The sequence below is a fragment of the Manacus candei genome, unplaced genomic scaffold, assembly GCF_025592945.1.
Source record: "Manacus candei isolate 608988 ecotype Guabito, Panama unplaced genomic scaffold, ASM2559294v1 h1tg000056l, whole genome shotgun sequence".
Classification (NCBI taxonomy): domain Eukaryota; kingdom Metazoa; phylum Chordata; class Aves; order Passeriformes; family Pipridae; genus Manacus; species Manacus candei.
The window spans coordinates 1,913,638-1,933,245 of record NW_026138104.1 but is presented as its reverse complement, the minus strand read 5'-3'; the positions used below and the strand labels follow the sequence as shown (position 1 = coordinate 1,933,245).

Below are 19,608 nucleotides of genomic sequence, written 5' to 3'. Positions count from 1 at the left end.
GGAAGGGTGAGAATGTGGGTTTAGAAGCCTTCAAAGAGGCTTTTACCTCAAAATTTGTGTTATAATTCAATTTATATAAGGGGAAGTTACTAGAAGGAAGAATAATACGCTTTCAACATCTACAGAGCCAGCTTCATGTCTGTAAGGTAGATGGAAAAGAGGCAAAAAAAATCCAACCCCAAACTTCCGAAAAAGCCACAAATGGTAGTCTGGAAGCAAAATAATTGCACCTGACCAACTGTGCCAGCTTCTACAAGATGTGAATTTTAAAGGCAAAGCAAGACAATGGAACAATATTGGACACAAGCCAATAGCTCTTTAATTCCCACTCTAACTGGTAATTAGCTAAAAGTATGGAATTTAACAGCAATGACAAAGTGAAACCGAGCAGGCTCATTATTTAAGTCAGATCTCTAAAATTCTTAAAATAGAATTGGTCAACATTAGAGGCGACTTGTGTGAAGTGTTTGAAGGAAATAATGTCACTCTCACAGTGAATTAAATTCTTTGGAGACTTCAACACCAAATTCCTTTACTGGTTGTCACATTACTGAAAGATTATAGAGAGTATTTACTAGATAAGATGGGATCTACAAATTTTGTAGAAATGCTTATAAAGTTAGGAAACAAAAGTTGCATTGACGTTTGCTTCTGTCTAGTAAGAAGCTTCACCTACACAGCATGACCTAACATACTGTGGAATGTAATTATAAAATGCTGGTCTAAAAAGAACTAAGATGTGGTAATCTGATCTTCCTATAGAGACCATAATGAATTATATTTTCACCTTTTTTCCTGAACTTTTCTGTTCAATTATCTCCACACAATAAAAACCAAGAACAGCTCTGCCTTCAGAATGCAATGCAACCTCTTTCAATTTGCAAAAGCTTCTCCACAATAATAAACCCTTACAGAAGAATAACAAAAGAGAACTAATTATCCTTGTGTATATTTGGTAGGATATAAAAAGCTTTTTCAGATCCTTCTGTCATAATGGGTTTTATTGTGAGAAATTAGGTTGGAAAGAAAAGGTGCAGTTGAAAACTAATTCTGCTCTGCATAAATAGGACTACTACTTCATAATTCCCCAACATGGCTGTATTTATTATATAAATATCACTTTATTCTCACATCCAGTCCCACTACTGGGGATTTCTTCCTTTAACAAGATGGCCTCTGTGCTTGAGACCTCCCTTCCTGAGGCCAGGGTGTTTAAAAGTTGCATTCCAGGATGGACTGGCCTATTTTGGGACTGTTACTCAGTGAAAACTTCCTGAAGAAAGCAAAGTGAGTGAATAGAGACGAATCCATGCATTTTGAGTCTGTATTTCGTTTCAAGCATGGTACAGACTATGGAGTTGCTTAAAGCAGAGACTTGGAAAGTCTTTTTGGTTTGGGGTTCTGTTGTATGGTTTTTTTTAAGAAAATCTTTGCCTTAGTGGGATTTTGGCTAAAGAAAAAGCACTTTTCTAATTGTCGCTTTTATCCCTTCACCTCTTGTCCCTTCACCAGCATTACTCATTGTAACTTAGTCTATCATTCCACTGAAGGAATACTCGAGCTCTCTAGCACAGTAGAAACAAAGAGCTTTAGTGTTGTCATTGCAGAAACCTTTCTGATGGATAAATCCGACAAATAAGGATTTCAGCAGTACTGAGCAGAGGTGGGCTGGCTGTATGCCCTGTGTGCAGTGTGAGCACATCGCAGGGGTGCGGGGGCTGGCCCCTCACTTGCCGGCCAGGAGGGATCAGGGATCACGCTGGGGGAGCAAGGATGGAAACTGGACACAAAATTAGAAGATTTTTTAGAAGTATTTGTGATTTAGAGGCTTATAAACCTGCTTCTGGCTCCCGATGGTTTGCAGCGATACTGCTGCACTGAAAAAAAAAAACCCACCATTTTGGATTTCCCGGGTTTTTTTTCCTATTTCCCACAAATAGCTCGTTTCCTGAGGGACCTTAGGGATCACGTCACGACAACACCTGTGTTAACCTGCGGCAAACACGAGCAGGCGTTCCGGTCTCTCCTGTCCGTGTGCGCGGCAGACCCGCTGCCCGCGCCAGGGGGCAGGGCCGGGCGGGCCGGGCGCGAGTGTTTCCCGACACCGCTGGTTTTCGTTTATTTCACTGCTCGTTGGGGTTTATTAAATTAATTTCAGGGTGGTGGAAGCCGCCTGTTTGCACTGAAGTGCCCTTTTTTGTGGCCGCTTAGCTCTGTTTTCTGTGTGCGTGGCACCACGAGGGGCTCGGTGCGGGCGGCGGGGCTGAGCCCACGCGCGCTGCGGGCTCCGTCAGCTCCGTGGTGAGGAATTACAGGATACTGAGTGAAGCCAAAGACCGAGGAAGATCTCCAGAGTTTCTCTATCCTCTCGCCAAGCTGAAAAATCCTTTCTGATTTATATTCGAATCTTCCTTTCAAATCGGAGCAACCGTAAAATGCTAAAATGTTACACCTTTTAGGGAGAAGATTATTACTAACAGACCTCATTGATAGAATATTTATCCTGACATTTAATTTATTTTTACTTTATTCTAAATTCCCCCTCTTTTGTGTTGCTAAGCTTTAAGTATTGTGTTACATCCTCTTGGCCCAGTTAAAAATACTAGTAAGTCTCCTAAACTCAACAACAAAAACCCTTGTCTTTTTTTTTTTTTAGAGTACCAATAACTCTATGCTGCTTCGTTAGTAAAATTACTTTGTTACTGTCCTGTATCTTTCCCATCCATGACAGCCATGAAAATACAGCTCAAATGTACATGGATGGTCTTTGTTGTCTTCTGCAACATTTAATTCAGTATCTGGCATTGGACTAGATTTTGTTGGCATTATTCTCTCTGGACCTATCCATATTCAGGGTGGTTTTTCCCTGGAAGTAATTGTTTGTAGCTTTCTATGCTCTATCTTGTTTGTAGATTTTCTGCCCACATATCTCATTTCTATTAGCTTCTTTTTACCAAATTCTTTTTCTTTTATGCTGTTTTCAGCATTTAGTGTCGTCCAAAAGTTGAATCAGTATGCAGTGTATCCCTTAGTCTAGGTCATTAATAAAGATGTTAAATAAAACTGTGACTAACACTAATCCCTCTGGGACACAGCTGGACACTTCTCTTCCAACTCAGTACATTGCCACTCATCATTACCCTTTACTTATGGTCTGTCAGCCAGTTTTCAGTCTATGAGATGGTGTATCACATCCCAGATCTTCAGAGTTTGTCCACAGAGCAAGATTTTTTAATAGAAATGGCATCAAACAAGAAGTCCCTTCTTGTTTTGTTCCACCAATGATTATGCCCATTTTAAAAAATAATTTATCTGATGTCTTATTCATGAGTCACCTCTTCTTTTGATTGCCATTGTTGTCTTATTCTTTTCTGAAATGTAATTTTGCTTCCATGCTGTCTGTTTTGTTTCTCCTGTATTTTGCTTCTATATTCTGTGTCAATGCCCAACAAATATTTGCCAAGATTCTATTATTTGAAAACCAGAAACGAATTATGTGTATACATTTATATTTTTTTAAGTCTAGTACAATACTGTAGAATGCAGAGCAAAACTAGATAATGCTACAGAAACTTAGCTACAGTAATAAACATATAAAGAGGAATGAGGAAAGAGAACTAAGTATTCTCGTGTAGATTTCCTGGAAAGACTTTTAAAAGGTGCCTTACATTTGTTTGCTATCCTCACTAGTTCCTTAAGAATTCCTTAAGATATTGAGACATATATCAGATAGACATGTTTATTTGGTTTTTCCAGGTATGATTTTTTTCAATGTATGTTCTTCATTAATGTTTTTGAGTACTTTCTGATCAACTCTTCAGATGTTTCCAGTTTTTCTTTCTCCTTATGCATTTCTGCATGCCAGTGTTTTATTAACTTCTCAGAATTATGTTTTTGGTTACTCATATGTTGCAATAGTGTCTGTGTTCATGTCTTGGTTTGAAGTCTAATACTTTCTGATTGGAGGCACCAGGCATCATTATATAGTCACATTCCAAATTCTACCCTTTTGCTGGAGTTCTGTACTGTTGGCTTCTCTGCTGAGATCTCTCTTTCCAGATAATGACATTGCTCACAAAATTGAATCTCTGAGATGGGCTTTAAAAATATTTGTTTTAGGAATTGAAGACATACTGTGAAGGCAGTAATATAAGTGAAGTAGACCTTACTGCTGGGTCTTTCATTATTTGTATGTAGCTGTTAAAGGCAAGAGTTTTCTAAATGGAGAGTCAAAATGATAGGCACCTTGAGAACTGGGTTGGCATTCAAAAGTGCTTACTGCTAAGCAACTGCTGTTGTTGTCCATGGTTTGATATTATCCTCTGTTGTTTGTCTTGTATTACAGATAATTTTTCTTTAACGGAATAGTTTCTTTGATTATCATCTTAGGATTTCAGAAATGTAGATAATTTTGAGAAATGGTGCGGGCAGGCAGTAAGTATAATAATATGAATAATGCTACTGAGTTTTGTCACCACTGCAGGTAGTTTAAACCAGTCTCAAAACCCATGTCGTTTGGCTCAGTTGCCAGCTGGAGACTTACAGACAGCAGTTAAGATTTCTGTAGTGATACAAACATCAAAATTATCTTAGGTAAATACTTATTTTACTTTCTTTTATGATGATCTCATGTGGGGGTTTCAGCATGATTGTGACCACCACCTTTTCTGTGGTAGGATCACAGGTATTCAAGTATTGCCGTTTATGAGCAACTCCTGTAACCGTCTCTCAAAATTCATTCAAGAAAATAACTTCCTTTCCTGCATTTTTGGTTGTGTTGCTTCATGTATCTGCCTCCAGATTTCTGACTTCTTGCCTGCCATATAGGACAGAGAAACAGGAATTTTTGCTTTTTCATGATTTTTTTTTTTTTTAATTAGTGATACAGAAACACATAACATTGTAGGAGACTAATGAAAACAGTGATTTCTTTCAGAAATTTGAAATTATTTGCTAGCCAAACAGTTTTATAATTGAATTATGTGATTTCTTTAAATGACCTAGCTTAGAAAATTTTAAGCTACTGGTAGAGAATTTGTGAAAGATGCTGGCTGCAAGCAGGTCACCATGTATGTACATTCATTGCCTGCTTGACCTGCGTCAAAATAGGAAGATAGGAGACTATAATCCTTGCTGATGCAATAAAACAGAGAGGTTAGATTATGTATCTTCAGCAACACATTGTGAATAACAAGCCTCAGTACAGGGCTGGTGCACCTGTTATTGCTGGAGGGCAAAGAGGCAAGTGGTTCCAAAGGGAACTGACCTTTTTCTTTCAGGCATTGAGTCAATCCTTTATCCTAAGGCACACATTCTGCGTTAAAATTATTATAACTCTCCTGATATTAGGCTGAACAACAGCCTCTGGTGAAAATCTATGGAAAAAACCATGAAAAATATTGTGGTGATGGTAGTTTGTCTATTGTTTTTAATTAAGTCTTTGTAGGAAATATATTCTGTAATTTTGAAAGACATCACTAAATTCTTCTCTGATAAAAATGAATTTAATTAAAGTTTAAAATAAAATTTTGAAATCTTGTTTGCCTGAATTAACAGCTCACAAGATAGCAAAATGTAAACAACGTTTATCAGTGAATGTGATAAAAAATCCTTTTAAATTCTGTAATGTATAATACAGCGTGTATCAACCGGCTGCTACCTCAGCTGAATTTCTATCTGTAAGATCTGATTTACAAATAGACAACTTTCTGTTAAATTATTCACATCTCATAATAATTGATGTAACAGAGTTGATCTTATGCTGGTGCATATTTGATCATAAATTCAATGAAAACAGCCACCATCTTTGTGATGTTTGTCCAGCTAAATCCTTCAGTGAATAAAATAATAAAGATGCCAGCTGTGTTTGTTTTGTGATCACTGCTGCAAAAGAAGGCTGAAAATACAAATGAATAAAAGACCTAATTTTTCATGTTGAATTTATAAACTTAAAATCTTAGTGCAAAGAATTTAAATTGAAAAAACTAAATTTTTACTTCTGTCACATTCTCATAAAATTATTTTTTGCTTTTTTTGTTCCTCTTGTTTAAGAATCCAGAATATTTTTAAAATATTGATATTATTTGGATCCAAAATTACTAAATATAAGGAAATCTTGCAAAAATATATGAAATTTATGGTTTTCTCTCTGACATCATTGCATGTTCACCATCATTTTTGCATTGCTTCTTTGGTTAGATTTTTATAGCAGTCTTAAAACTCTGTTTACTACTGTATATTGTTATTGTGCTTCAAACTTGATTTCACCACCCCGACATCAAAAAATCGTGCTCCCGATTATTACTGGCCTTCCTTCAGAATTATGACTTCTGCAGAATACTGTTATATTCCTTTTATTTCTTTCCTATTTGATCCTTAGAGTGCCCTTGAGTCAAACTTGTTTCGCCAACCATGAGGGCATAAATTTTCCTGAGATGTTGACAGATAGTGTTTCGTGAATATCATTTTTCTATCAGCTACAACCTACATCTATACTGCTAACTAAAGCAGAGCCAGGGACTATCTTCTGGCCCCGAGGCCATGTGGCAGACCTTGGCTACAGCTATGCTAAGTAACACTTGGGTGTGCATCTCCTCTGGGCTTTATGTGGTCCCCAGGCAGCTGCAGATGCAGTTATTATTTTGGGGTTGTTCAGCATTAGATTTTTAAATCAAAATTTCCAGAATTACATAAGACCCATGTTGCAGACCGTAGGAATTGTGTTTTCTAGCATAATATATTTCATGCCTTCCTTGTAGGAACCTAGTACCTGCCGCCTTTCGGGAATGGTGCCTGGCATGAATTATTCCCTAAACTGTGTCTAGGAGTGGGTTTGGAGCACGCTAGCTGGTGTAGGCAAAAATAATCCAGGGTCAGTGTGGACAATCAATGGTTGAGCAATCTCCCTAGCCCTGCTTAATTCGGCAATATAGGCTTTAAGAGAGAGATTCTTACTATTCCCTGTGCACACTTGAGCATATTCCCAGTCAAGTTTCCTACTCTCATTGTAATGCTAGTCTTCTTCGTCACTTAGGCCTGAAGCCTTAGGGAGGCTTTTTATCTTTCTTTTCCTATCCCATGCATCCAGAATGTTATATACATTTTACAATATTGTTTTATTTCCAGCTTTTCCAAGATACTTTTTTTGTCTTCCCCAACCAACTCTGCCACTCTGATCTTGATTATTGTAATACAATTCTCGTGTTCACTCCTGATCAACACCCTTCTTCAGATCATACAAAAAGCGGTCAGTAAATTCAGTTTATTTTTGTGTATTGTTCAGCTCTTATCCGAACACTGGCCATTTCACTCCCTCGTTTTGAGCTCCTTATCCTTTTCAAAATCTCCATAATTTTGCCTCTTCCTCTCTTCCTTCACAAAGCCATGTATTTGCTCCTATTCCCTATTTTTATGTCAGTGATCCCTTTCTTTTATTTAAGCATTCTCCTCTCCCCTAGATAACTCAGGCAGACTCATAACTGCTGCCTTCCTTTCTGGGAATCAGAGGGCCTTGTGCCCAGATACTGCATTTATCAGTTGTTTGTGGTCTTTTTCTCCAGGCTTCTTGTTCTCATTTTGGAAGCTTCTAGGACTTGTCATTCTCAAATATCTGCTTTTGCAGAAGCTTAATGTCCATTTGGGACCCTAAACCAAGACCTAGATGTTTATTTACCGTCCCGTCAGATTCAGTGACAGCACACATGACCAGACCTGTCACAGAGCTCCATGATTCCACAATTCCATGTGTGCAAAATCTTTTGAAAATCCAGATGCTTATTTTGGATCATTAGACGTGGTCTGAGCTCTGCTGACAGTCAATTTTTAGTGACAGCTGGCTCATTGGGAAATCTGACCTTTAGCGGTCACTATTATAGATAACAATTTTGATTTTAGTTCTTAAATCACCTATGCTGATTTATGCCTAAGTAGCAGTAACTCCCTGTGTAGCTGTCTCTCTTTCATGATACTTTGACAGGATAGGATTTGCAAAAATGGTTCAGGGTTGAGTTCTTCCCTACTGCAAGCCAATTTCTGAATGTCAGCACTGCATCCCCGCACATATGTGAGTACAGGCACTTAAAAGTCCACGTATTTCAGTAATTGGTAGTTAAAATATATGGAATTTGTGGCTTGGTGCTTGACCTCCAAACTGTTTATAGGTAAAAAGGCATAACTCTTGCATTATATTCAAGCAACTTCAATATAGGTATGTGTGGATGTGTAATGTTTCACTTTTTTAAAAAAAACAGTGCAAAATCATGTTCTGTTTTCTCCAAATTGCATAGTAGAGAGATCACTGTTTTCTCCTTCTATGGTGGGCTACCTAAGAAACCTAGGGGTTTTTTTCTGTCTTCAAAGTTGAATTCATACTTCCTTTAACAAATTAACACAAATGTATTTGTCTCTCAAAAAGTATTACTGCTGTTGGTATCAGGCACTGGATCTTCAGTCTGCCAGCTTCTCCCTACTTGAAGAGAACCTAACGTTCACTTTAGATAGTATCTGTCTCCATTAATGTAAAGAAGGAGTGGCATGCTAAATCAGCAGAGGGGATCTGGAGAAGGAATAGCACTTTCTGCACCACAGTGCTGATGTGAATGTAGTGTCCCATCCTGTGTTCTTTTCTGATGTCATCTGAACCAAGTACCTGAGGGTCAGGGAGCTGCAACTAGTTCTATATGATGTCTGTCTAAATGCAGAGGCATAATAATACATAATAAGGTATTTTTGACTGCATGGCTTGAATATATTGCCCATATGCTCTCATTATAACCACCTCAGTCTCCTCCTCTCAATGTTTACTAGTTCTGCATAATTTCTCTGTCATGTCTGAGCTTAGGAATATAGTTGCAAAAAGTTCAGGATGCCTGCTTTTACATAATTGCTTAGTCTCATTGGGTTCAGCCAGGCAACTCATCTACACTAAGTTAAATACATGCATATGCCTGGGGTCTGTCTTCCTGAGCTTTCTAGGCTTGGGGCATTCTCTCTGCCTCCAAATCTCTATCCACTTTTAATGAGCTGTATAAATAAATACAAAGTGCTCCTATTGGTTTCATATCCATAAAAATATATTTTGTTAGCAGGGAGGTATACAGTAATAGAAAAGATCACACCATCTGATGTTTTAGGGAGCTGTGGGAGGACAGGACGAGTAGCTGCTTCCAAATGGTTGATGGATCTGAGGCCCCAGCAAGACAGATTTGTAGGTTAACTGTGATAAATGATCTTTGGCTTCACTGACTAAAGCAAGGTCACCCTTCTCGGGGCACTGCCTGCATGCTGCAACCTTGCAGCAAACCCTTGTTGAAGAGTTCTTGAGCAAACAGACCAGTTCTTATTTACATTGGAATGAAATTAAGACTTCTCAAAGCCAAGATGATAAAATATCAGACAAGATGGTAGAGTTGTATAAAGTAGGACTAATGTTTACTTACTAGCACTTAGTTCTGGGGTTTTTTTTCTAAAGGCAATAGGTCCAGAAAGACAGCTGGATAAAGGAAGTAAAGGAAAACTTAATTTACTACCCTAATGGGTGCACCTATTTGACAAATTTGAAAATAAGTTTGTTTGTTTTTTTCCTTTGGAATATTTTTTGCATGGATGAAGGGTGGAGGAGGAGGAAAAGCACAGAGCTTTGACTGCATCGTGTGCCAAAGGTTTATTTCAACTATTTCTGTGTTGGGGGTTGAGGGGGTAATTCCCTCCATTTTTTTGGCTTATGTCCAGCCAGTGAGGAAATAAATATGAGAAGAAAGAATGCTATGGAATGTTAACTGCACTGCTGTATTTTCTTCCTTTTATCATGCCCCAAGATTCAGTGAAGTTGATATAAATTCACCATGCCTTATTTTAAAAAGCATAACAGAAAGGCATTCTTCCTTTAAGAGTCAAACTGTAAAAGGTGATTTTCTTTCACTCAGTTTGGTTTAAGCCTGTAAAAAGCATTAAGTGAAAAATCTGATATATTTGTTAGGGCATTTATTGCATTACTAACTTATATTTTCAGTTCTCAGTGAAACGTTTATAGAGAACATAAACCTTGAAGAGTTTTTGTTCAGGATTAAAGTTATATTTTCTCCATTTTCTGCTGAAATAATAGTTCATAAAATGATTGTTAGTAATTATTTCTAGCTCTGTTTATTTTCCAAGGATGTTCTGTTCAACTTGCTGAGATTGACAGCCTTTAAAAAACATTCACCTTGATCAGAAGATTCATGCCCTTTAAAGAATTTCCAAATAATCAAAAGCTTCTGATTAGATGTCACCACTGTGGTGTTGTTCTTCATTAATTGCACTTACAACAAACAAAGATGTTCCAGTAAATTATAAATCTGGCATATTCAGTAGTGGTCTTCCGTGGTGTAAGTAATGTGCTATGTCTTCCATAATTGGTATCTTTAATACTGGGCTAATTGGGATGCTGAAAGAATTAGGATTGGTGGTGGCATGTAAAATCAAAAAGAAGTAATTACTAAATTCTTTCTCAGACAAAATAGTAAGGCATGTTCTAATTAAAATTTTTTCAGAAATACTTATTCTGGAAAATACCTGTATCTAAGAGAAACTGCTGAAAACTGAGTAAAATACCGTGAATTACTTCAAGTAGCCTTCTTTTAGTTTAATGAGTTAGTTGTGGTTTTAAACAGTTGCAAAACACGGTACCCAGCAGTCATGTTGCCTGGAATATCACAATCCCAGAATTCCCAGAAATTGAGGAAGTTACATGATCCTAAAACAGGAAACCACATTCTCAATAGCTTAGAGTATGTTATCACTGGCATATACTGTATATTTTCTGTTTAAATGAGCTTTTCTTCACTTTGATGTCTGCCATGTAGATGCTCCAGCAGAAAGATGCCTTACATCAAATGTAAGCCTTACTCTGTATCAGAATAGTATAGAACTACGAGGGGAAATATCTGCAGTATTGTCTATGAACAGTGTTAACTATCTTCCTGCCATAAGTTCTCAATAGTTGGTGCTGGGTTTGTTTGGAAGGTTTCACAGCTCAGCATATTTATTCTGAGGCAACAGAGTGAGGGCTAGCCCGGGTGCATGTCAGGCTGCAGAAGAACAAAACTCAGGATACTGTTAAGTCTGTTGTATATTGTCTGATTCTCTTTAAGCTTAGCATTTAAACATCAAATCTACCAAATTCAATTTTAAGGTAGTGTGTTCTGTAATGGTGTTAATGTTCTGCTTCCTCTATGAAGCAAACCTTTCAAGCTGGATTTTGCAAGCAGTATTGTGTGGAAGAAATATCTTAATACATCTGAAACAGACACAAAACCACATCAAATATAGTGCAGAAAGATGTTCAGCGAGAAATATACTTATATCTAAGTTTTTGTCTTGAGTTGCATTCAGTGATGACACATACAAATGATTTTATGATCAAGTTGTAATTGAGCTTAATGGCCATTGCCAAATGTGAATTGCCTTGGGAGACTGGATCATTTCATTGTCTAGCTTAGGTGTGACCAGACTGAGTCTCTGAAGCCTAATGTGACTCATGAGCAGTGTAAGCATCTTAATTCTCTGTTCCAAGTTCAGGAGTTGCAACTATAATTATGATTTACCTACTGGGTTGATAGATTCTTTTAAAAATTTACCAAGTGTATAAAAATATATAGCTAGAGGTAAATCTATATTCATTAAAATAGAAAGAAAACCTACTTGCCTATATTGTTAGAACCTTCATTTGTTAGATTCACTTTTTTTCATTAAATGCTATTCATCTTGGCTACTTTCCAGCTAATGGCATCTGTGCAACTGTCAAGTGAGAATTAGTTCAGACAGGCCAGGATTATTATTACCTTCCTGGAATGCTCTGAATGAACTTACCTCCACAGCCTTCCAAATGGGACTCTGACCTCTGCTGCATTGACATTAACAGCAATACCAAGGAATCAAACACAGATACTTTTCTTTTTATCTCTGTGCCATATCAGTGCGTATTTATCATTGGTTGTCATGGCTTTTATTGTAATAATAAATATTTTGACCCCCTTTTCAGTACTTCGGTGGGTAAGACTGCTGTGATATGGTAATATAATTAAAAGAAATCAAATTAATTTTTAAATTTCCAAAGAGACCGTTTCATACAGCCCCATGGAAATGATGATGGTCTGAAGACTGTGGAGTGCAGTGTTGTGCAGGAGCACAGAGCAAGGGAGCAACATAGCCACATTAGTGCAGACTTTGCCCCAGTCTAGCTCATCCAAGAAGCCTGAGCAAGATGTTGCACTAATATGGCAGTCTTGCTTCTAGCGAGGTACTGAGCTACCAGAGTGCAATTAAACTGATGGCCTAGGGAACCTGGAGACTGGATTTTCCTACTCTGCATGCGTAGAGAGTTCAGTGTTTCTGAATCTAAACTGTTGCCAGTATCTCAATTTGGGATGCAGGTGTCTGCATCTATCTATCTCAACTATCTCAACACTGACATGCCATTCTTGTGGCTCTGTTTGATTGTATTATTTACTGTATAGTTTGACTTGAGGTACCTCTACACTATGCTGTAGAGCAAATTCTGTGTTTTGTGATTGATCAGCAGTGAGTAAAACACTGCTTCAGTGAGCCTTCAAACAGCTTTGTCTCTCTTTGTTCATCAGTTTTAGTCCTCGATACCCTCTGTGTAAAACACTGAAAAAATGGTAACATCTTTACTCTGTTAGATGCTCGTCTTGAGGTACCGTTTTATGCCTTTATCTGTGTCAAAAGCTAAAAGCATTGCATCAAAACTTGTGTTCACTTGTTATGGTGGTTTCATAATGGCTAAATAAGCTCTACAAAAGCTCCATGGAGGCACATCAGGCGCGTTAGGGAAACAGCTCCCGCATGCTGGAGCTGGCACGTCAGGTCTTTGAAGACGGTAGGTGTTCTCGGCATGGCTGTAACAACAGAAAAGGCTGTTGTATTTTGTAAAAATAAAATGCTACTTAAGGTAGGCCCTGCTCTGTGTGCCACATAGCTACTGCTAATAGGATGGCATGCATATTCAGAGAGACGAACTATCAAGGCACATGAGGGTATGTCTGTATCTGCTGGTCAGAAGGCAATGAATTTGCAAAGAAATCATTAACTACAATATATGGTGCTGTACAGTGTCACAACCCAGGAGAGGCTAAAGCTAAGGACAAGGGGGAAAGATTGCTGTCCTCAAGCAGACTTGGGTGAAAATGGGGAGTACAACCATTGTGGCAGTGTGTTGGTAGTGAGGTACCAAAGGAACTGTACAGGAGCCCTGTTTTTGAGGGGACCACAGTGTCCTCTGTGAAACGAGCTGTGTATGGCTACTGTATGGCCTGCCTGATTTACACCAGTTTGTTTATTCTCTTCATACCATTAAACTTTAAACTCTACTAAATGGTGTGATTGTTCAAGTTAACTGTGGTTTTGTCTTTCAGCATTTCAGGTTGCAAAGAATTGCTCAGAATAAAGAAGCAGAGCTGAGATTTCTAAAGGGAATTAGGTGCCTCACTCCTCTAGGCCATGCTGTTAGTGCCAGTTGAGAAATTAATTAATGATACATTGTGAGCATCATATCTTCACATAGAAAATATGCACAGTAAACGATTTTTGCTTTGGGAAGTATTTACCTCATGCTGTTAAGACCGTATAGACAACATATTATCTCCATTTGTTTCAATGCCCATTTGTCTTAATTATTAATGTGAATTTGAGCTGCTTTCTTCATTGCATTTAAAAGCAAATCACCCCAAGTTCAGAAGTTCACTGCACATGCCCCAAACTTTTTTTTCTCAAGAGCTTAAAGCAAACTTCAGTGATCTTAGTCATGTTCTGCTTGACCAAATACTGACCTTCCTCTGCAGTAGAAAGACATTTAAGCCTGTTTTCTGAAATTAAATCAAATTGTTGTAATCCACTGAGATTTACAACTGCTCAAGTCTAGTCAGATTCATATATGTTTCAAGTGAAACAGGTTTATATGGTGTTTGTTTTTCTTGAGCTAAGGTGGTATGTAGCATTTGGGATTAAATTGAAAATCAGTGTGTTTCACGAATGTCATCAGAGTGGGTATGTAAAAATATTCCCAAAAATATTTCTCAAAACAGTATCTATATATTATTTAATGCTCATTGCCAAAGGTTTCTCTATTCTGCTGTACACCACATTTTCTGAAAGTATGTATGCTGTCATGGCTAGTAACTGTTCCTCAGTGATTAGTGTGACAGTAAGTGAAGCGTGAATATTGAGACTTGCCATATCATGCATGCCAAGTTCCTATATGGCCCAACTGCTGTGAGACAAAACATGCTATTATGTTTTAGACACAAAGCCATATTGTATGAAATTCCATCCTGTCTCGTACTGAAGGAGGTGTATTTAAAAATCAAATCTTTTTTTTTTTCTTTAGTTCTTTTTGTTAACTTTTCCATATTAGGTATTTAACTACTGAACCCCATCAGAAAATTTAGCCTTTGGCTCTATTAAGGAATCATGTTTCAAGCTTAAATCAGGCAAATTATTTATGTTTTAAGGAGAATATTTTAAAGAGAACATTGGTAAAAAAAAAAATTAATGAAAGAAACAAAAGCAAACGTTCCAACGTTCCAGACCACTGAGGTTATGCACTAAATGGGGTTTTCTGAACAATTTCAGTGTAGCATATGTAATTTAAATACATGATCATACAGTGCATTTTTCATAAGTAAAAGAATAGCTTGTCTTTAAACAAAGCAGCAAAATTAGTCATGCATTCCATTAAGGCATCAGTTTTAATACTGACAACCTTAGGAGCCCACATGCATATGCTTTTTGCAGTGTCCACTTATTTCCAGAAGTGACCTTTACAGAACACATGACTTTTGGAGAAGATTTTTTTCATTGCTGTGCAAAGCTCCATAAACAGAACTTTGATGTAGAACTGTAAAGATACAGCTGAGTCTAGGTGAAAGTGATGATTTGATCCATGAGTTACTTGGATGATCTTTGGCCTGTATTACACGGGAGGTGACACTAGATCATTATGGTCCTTTAAAATTCATAAATGCTTGGAACCATAATACTAATAATGTAGCAACTGGAATTTTCAAAGAACTAACAAACAACTAACACCACCCCCACACCCCTAGCATACCTAGAGTATGATTAGTGCAGGTAGGTCTAATAATTATCACAGATTGAACTATTTTTGCAGACTGTGTAATGAATATAGTCTTTTTTTCTATGTAATAATTATAAAACCAGCTCTAATTATGGCTGATTTATTCATAATTTTTTAATTAGTTGATGTAATTATGTTGCAGCCCTAGATATTTTTGTTGAGTTTATATTGTATTAATGGATAATCTGCTGATTATTTGATGCTTATCTTTGGTTTCTTGACTGATTTCAGTAAACAGGCATCTTTTTTTTGTGTCTAAACTGGGAAGGTGACTTTGGATTTCTAAACTGTTCCTACTCAGAATATTTTCAATTTATATAAGTTAATCTGATTTTCTTGCAAAAAAAAAAATCTTAGCAGTATGCCAGGTATGCTGGTGATCATTAATACAGTCAAAACGTCAGCATTGTTCTGTTCGAGGAACTATGGTGTCATCCATAATTTCATTTGCAATTCAGAATTAGTTAATCTTTGAACGTTATTTTCTCTTGCTTTGCCTCACTTAATTAGCATCTTCATATACCTATGGGTCAACTAATGAATGGCGTAATTCTTATACTGGAGAGTAATGTTTCACTACTTACTTAAGTGACCTCATTTTTCTGAATTAGCAGTAGTGCTTATTCGAGACAGAGCAAGTTTACTATTGTTCTTAAAAAGGATGCATTTACCTCTGTGGGGAAAAAAATGACATTGGTGAAATGCATTGCCAGAACCTCTGAACAATTAATTGGTGCAAGGGCGGTTAGGACTCAAGACAGGCCTCACAGACTTAATATAATCACCATTCCATGGAAATTTTGGATGTGTAGAAGAATTAATATCAATTCTCCCTGAATATTTACTCCTCCCTTTCCTTTTCTTTGTTACAAATAGCTTTTTCTTTTGGTATTTTGCTGTCTTCTGTAATAAAATTATCTGTAATTTTCACAAAAGTTTAATGAACAATTTCGACAATCTGGTAGTAAATACTCTGAAATTAGTCTAATTTATAATCTAATTTATAGGCAATGACTGTTTCATTCAACATGTTTCTATTTTGTCATGAACTGAAAATGAAAACAGAAAAAAATTATGCCCATCAGAAACACTGGAGTTCAGTTGTTTAACCTGAAATAGCAATTCCGAATCCTAATCCTGGGTGTTCTATAAGATTATGACTGATGAGATACAATGTCCCAAAGTGGTCAGCACTCCTGGGCAATTCATCCCTGGGCAATTTCTGGACCAATATCCTGCTAGTTCTCAAGAAGAGATCAGATAGGCACAGTATTCAAATTTCTATCTAGCATGCAGTTGCTAGAAATTAAAAAGACAGCCAGTGGCACATTTTTTGAATGATTGCAAACATCAGCATATCATACATATGCCAGCACATAATTTACTAGAGATGCTTTTGACTTTTAATTTATTTTATTTTTCACACTGACTATAGTATGGACATGGACAAAAAGTTGTCCCTATGACATTTGTAACTTAAAGGTCTCAATGTAATAACAATTTATTTTTTTCATTTAGTGTTTTCAATGTTGTCCGTTCCTTGTTGAAGAGGCAGTTTTCACCTCTGCATACACTGAACCATATAAATTATGCCATGTCAGTGTGGTAAAAGAGTAATGCTATTTAATCCATCTTCTTGAATTTGTTTTCTGGAAAGTCAGCTTGAGCTGAAAAAAATGAACATTTGCACGAAACATGCTGTAGAATTATGGATTTTCAAGGATAACATCTTTTTTTTCAAACACTGTGGTATTTTGGACTGAAGTTGGGAAAACAGTGCATTGCAAAATAGAGACTTTTTATACACTTTGGCATTTAACCAACACGAGATCTTTACTGAGCATGGTTGAATTTATGAAGTTACCTACTAATAATAACAACATGGTATTGACAAGATTTAGCATCTTTTTTTGACTGCATATTACAAAAAGTTTGGTAGCTTTGGAAATGTAGGAGGCAGCTGTAGGTTAGTAGACCCAGGCCACATATTACTGATTACCATTTTACTTTCTCCCCTCCAAGTCTATTACTTTTAGATTATATTTTCTTATAATATTCCCAAGAATATAGCTCCCAATGAAACAATAAGTTTTCTCAGACTTCTCTAGGAAGCTTAGGAAAGATAATTCACTTACACTTTAATGTTTGCATTGCTTTAACACTTAATGAAGAGTCAACCCCCTGCCGTAAGAATATATGAACAAGTAGAAGTCAGTACTTCCCAAAAGACAAATGTCTTTATGAAACATGATGTGAATGTTGCAAGTTAAGCATCATTGGATTTTAAAATTTGATACTCACAAAGTTGTATAAATGTTGCTGTTATTGTAAGCTTGGATTTTATGCATTTAGATAGTAACAACCATTTGTTTCCAGCACTGTACATTTCAGTCTGTCAGTATGCTCAATAAAACCTAAATGGAAGAATCAAAACAGTTGCTTTCAAGATGCTGTTGCTCATGATGCTTTAGCATACTAGGCAGGGTATATGTGATATGGTATATTGTATGCTCTGTAGTTGTAAAATTTGTATGAATTTTGAGCTGTCAATACATAAATAATTCATTAACTCCCTAACCTGAGGAATAGCTTTCTTGGCCACGCTCCTGGGCATCAAGACTTGGTGTTTCAACTTGCTGACTGCGTGGAATTAGTAAACAGAATAATGATACCGTTTTTCAGAAAAACCTTCTCGTTTGTGTTTCAGGCTGAGCCATGTGAACCACGCAGAAGATCTAGCCTCCAAACTACTCCAGTGTTTCCCAAAGAACAGATTGTCAGCACAGGCAGCTCTGAGCCATGAGTATTTCAGTGATCTGCCCCCACGGCTATGGGAGTTAACTGATAGTGAGTATAACCACCTTGAAATGGCTTGAAAACAAAGATGCTAGTTCATACAGATGCATTTGTGTATGCTAACCCTCACACACAGACAGCTTCATGGACATACACAGCCACACACAAAATATGTGACTGCGATTGTGTAGATTGAAATTACATAGTTAGCTTGACACAGGACAAAATGGATTCTTTCTTTTTGCTATCTCTGCTCTGCAGTCTGCAGCCTGCTATCTTTGTATTTGATTATGTGTGCAGCCAATAGAATTCTCTGAATTGTTATAAAGCAAAAGGAAAATACAATTTACATATTTAGTGCTTTTCACTTTATAACATACAGTACTTCTTAACTAGCTACAGCACGCAGGATAAAAATCCAGCTGTGTTTGATTCACAGAATCTCTGTATGTTATAACAATAACCTTTAAGAAAGGACTTGGCATTCGGAAGTCTGAAAAACACCAAGTAGACAATGAATTAGTTTGATGAATTAGACTGTGCACAAAGAGGTGATATTCTTAACTAAGAATACTTTCACTATTTACATACATCTTTTTATTTCTTTCATTAAACAAAACACATTCCAGTTGACTTGCCATAAATATTCCTATCATCATGTAGGGTGTCAATTATCTCTTTAGTAATTGTAAATCTTTTATATTGTACACATCCATGTAATTTTTCAGTGTTAAAATCACACTACTATTTATTCTGGGGAAAAAATACTATCATACATGATATTTTTTTATTCAGAGAAAGTTCTGTTATTCTATTATTGCCTAAAAATAGGCAATAGCAGCATTTTGCTTTAACTCAGTATGGTAAAGAAATGCATGTTGCATTGGAACACAGAATGTTCTTTTCTGCTTTCAAATATATATCCATTAGCAAAGGATCTAAATCCAGTACGTCAAGGCAGAAGGTTCAGAGATGCAACAATGGAACATGTGTGTGTAACTGTGGCTGATTTAAAAGTTTGCTTGTAAAAATTGAGCTCCCTTTCTGAATATTAATACATTATAGAATCTGTTTACATCAGCGTCAGTATGAAAACTTTCATCTTCCAAAGGTTTATCTTTTCCATCCTCAACAGCTGTAGTAGTCACATTTTGAGCTATTTCTGTGGCCTGGCTGCCCAAGTACCCTACTCCCAGCTCTGCTCTGAAGAGTGCTCTCCCATTCATAAAATATGAACATTAAAATCAAAATAGCACCATTAATTTTTGTCCATCACTGTCATAGGTTGTGTCCTTGCTCTGCAAAAAGATTCCCGGTTTCCCCATCTGCCACGTTGACCCACCACTCAGTTTGCTGACCATGGTACTTGATAGGCAGAACATGGATTCAGTGTAAATGAAGGCTTCTGTTGAAAGTCTGCCTTTGCTGAAACTGATGCAGAGGTTCATTTCTTCAGGACTAATGAAACATCAAGAATGCCAGTTCTTTTATCCTATTTCCACTAAATGGAAAACAAAAATCACTCTGCAGTGGTGACATCTCAATCCTTCTGACTGTGTGATTTAGTCTAGCCAGGATTTTGAATTCTGAATTCTGCAGTAGTACTTTTCTGTTAATATGGACTTATTACCCACTTGCCACTTAGTTTATCAGTCAGTGGTTAAATCCAGTTCTATCAG

General features: G+C 36.9%; 1 protein-coding gene across 3 annotated transcripts in view; it reads left to right on the top strand.

The window, feature by feature from the left end:
* Positions 1–19,608, top strand: part of CDK14 (cyclin dependent kinase 14) — a 313,070-nt gene that overhangs the window by 229,920 nt on the left and 63,542 nt on the right. For all 3 annotated transcript variants that reach the window (XM_051802182.1, XM_051802184.1, XM_051802183.1), the window contains one exon: positions 17,841–17,980. In XM_051802182.1, the coding sequence (XP_051658142.1) occupies positions 17,841–17,980 (140 nt within the window). The remainder of the gene's footprint in view (positions 1–17,840; positions 17,981–19,608) is intronic.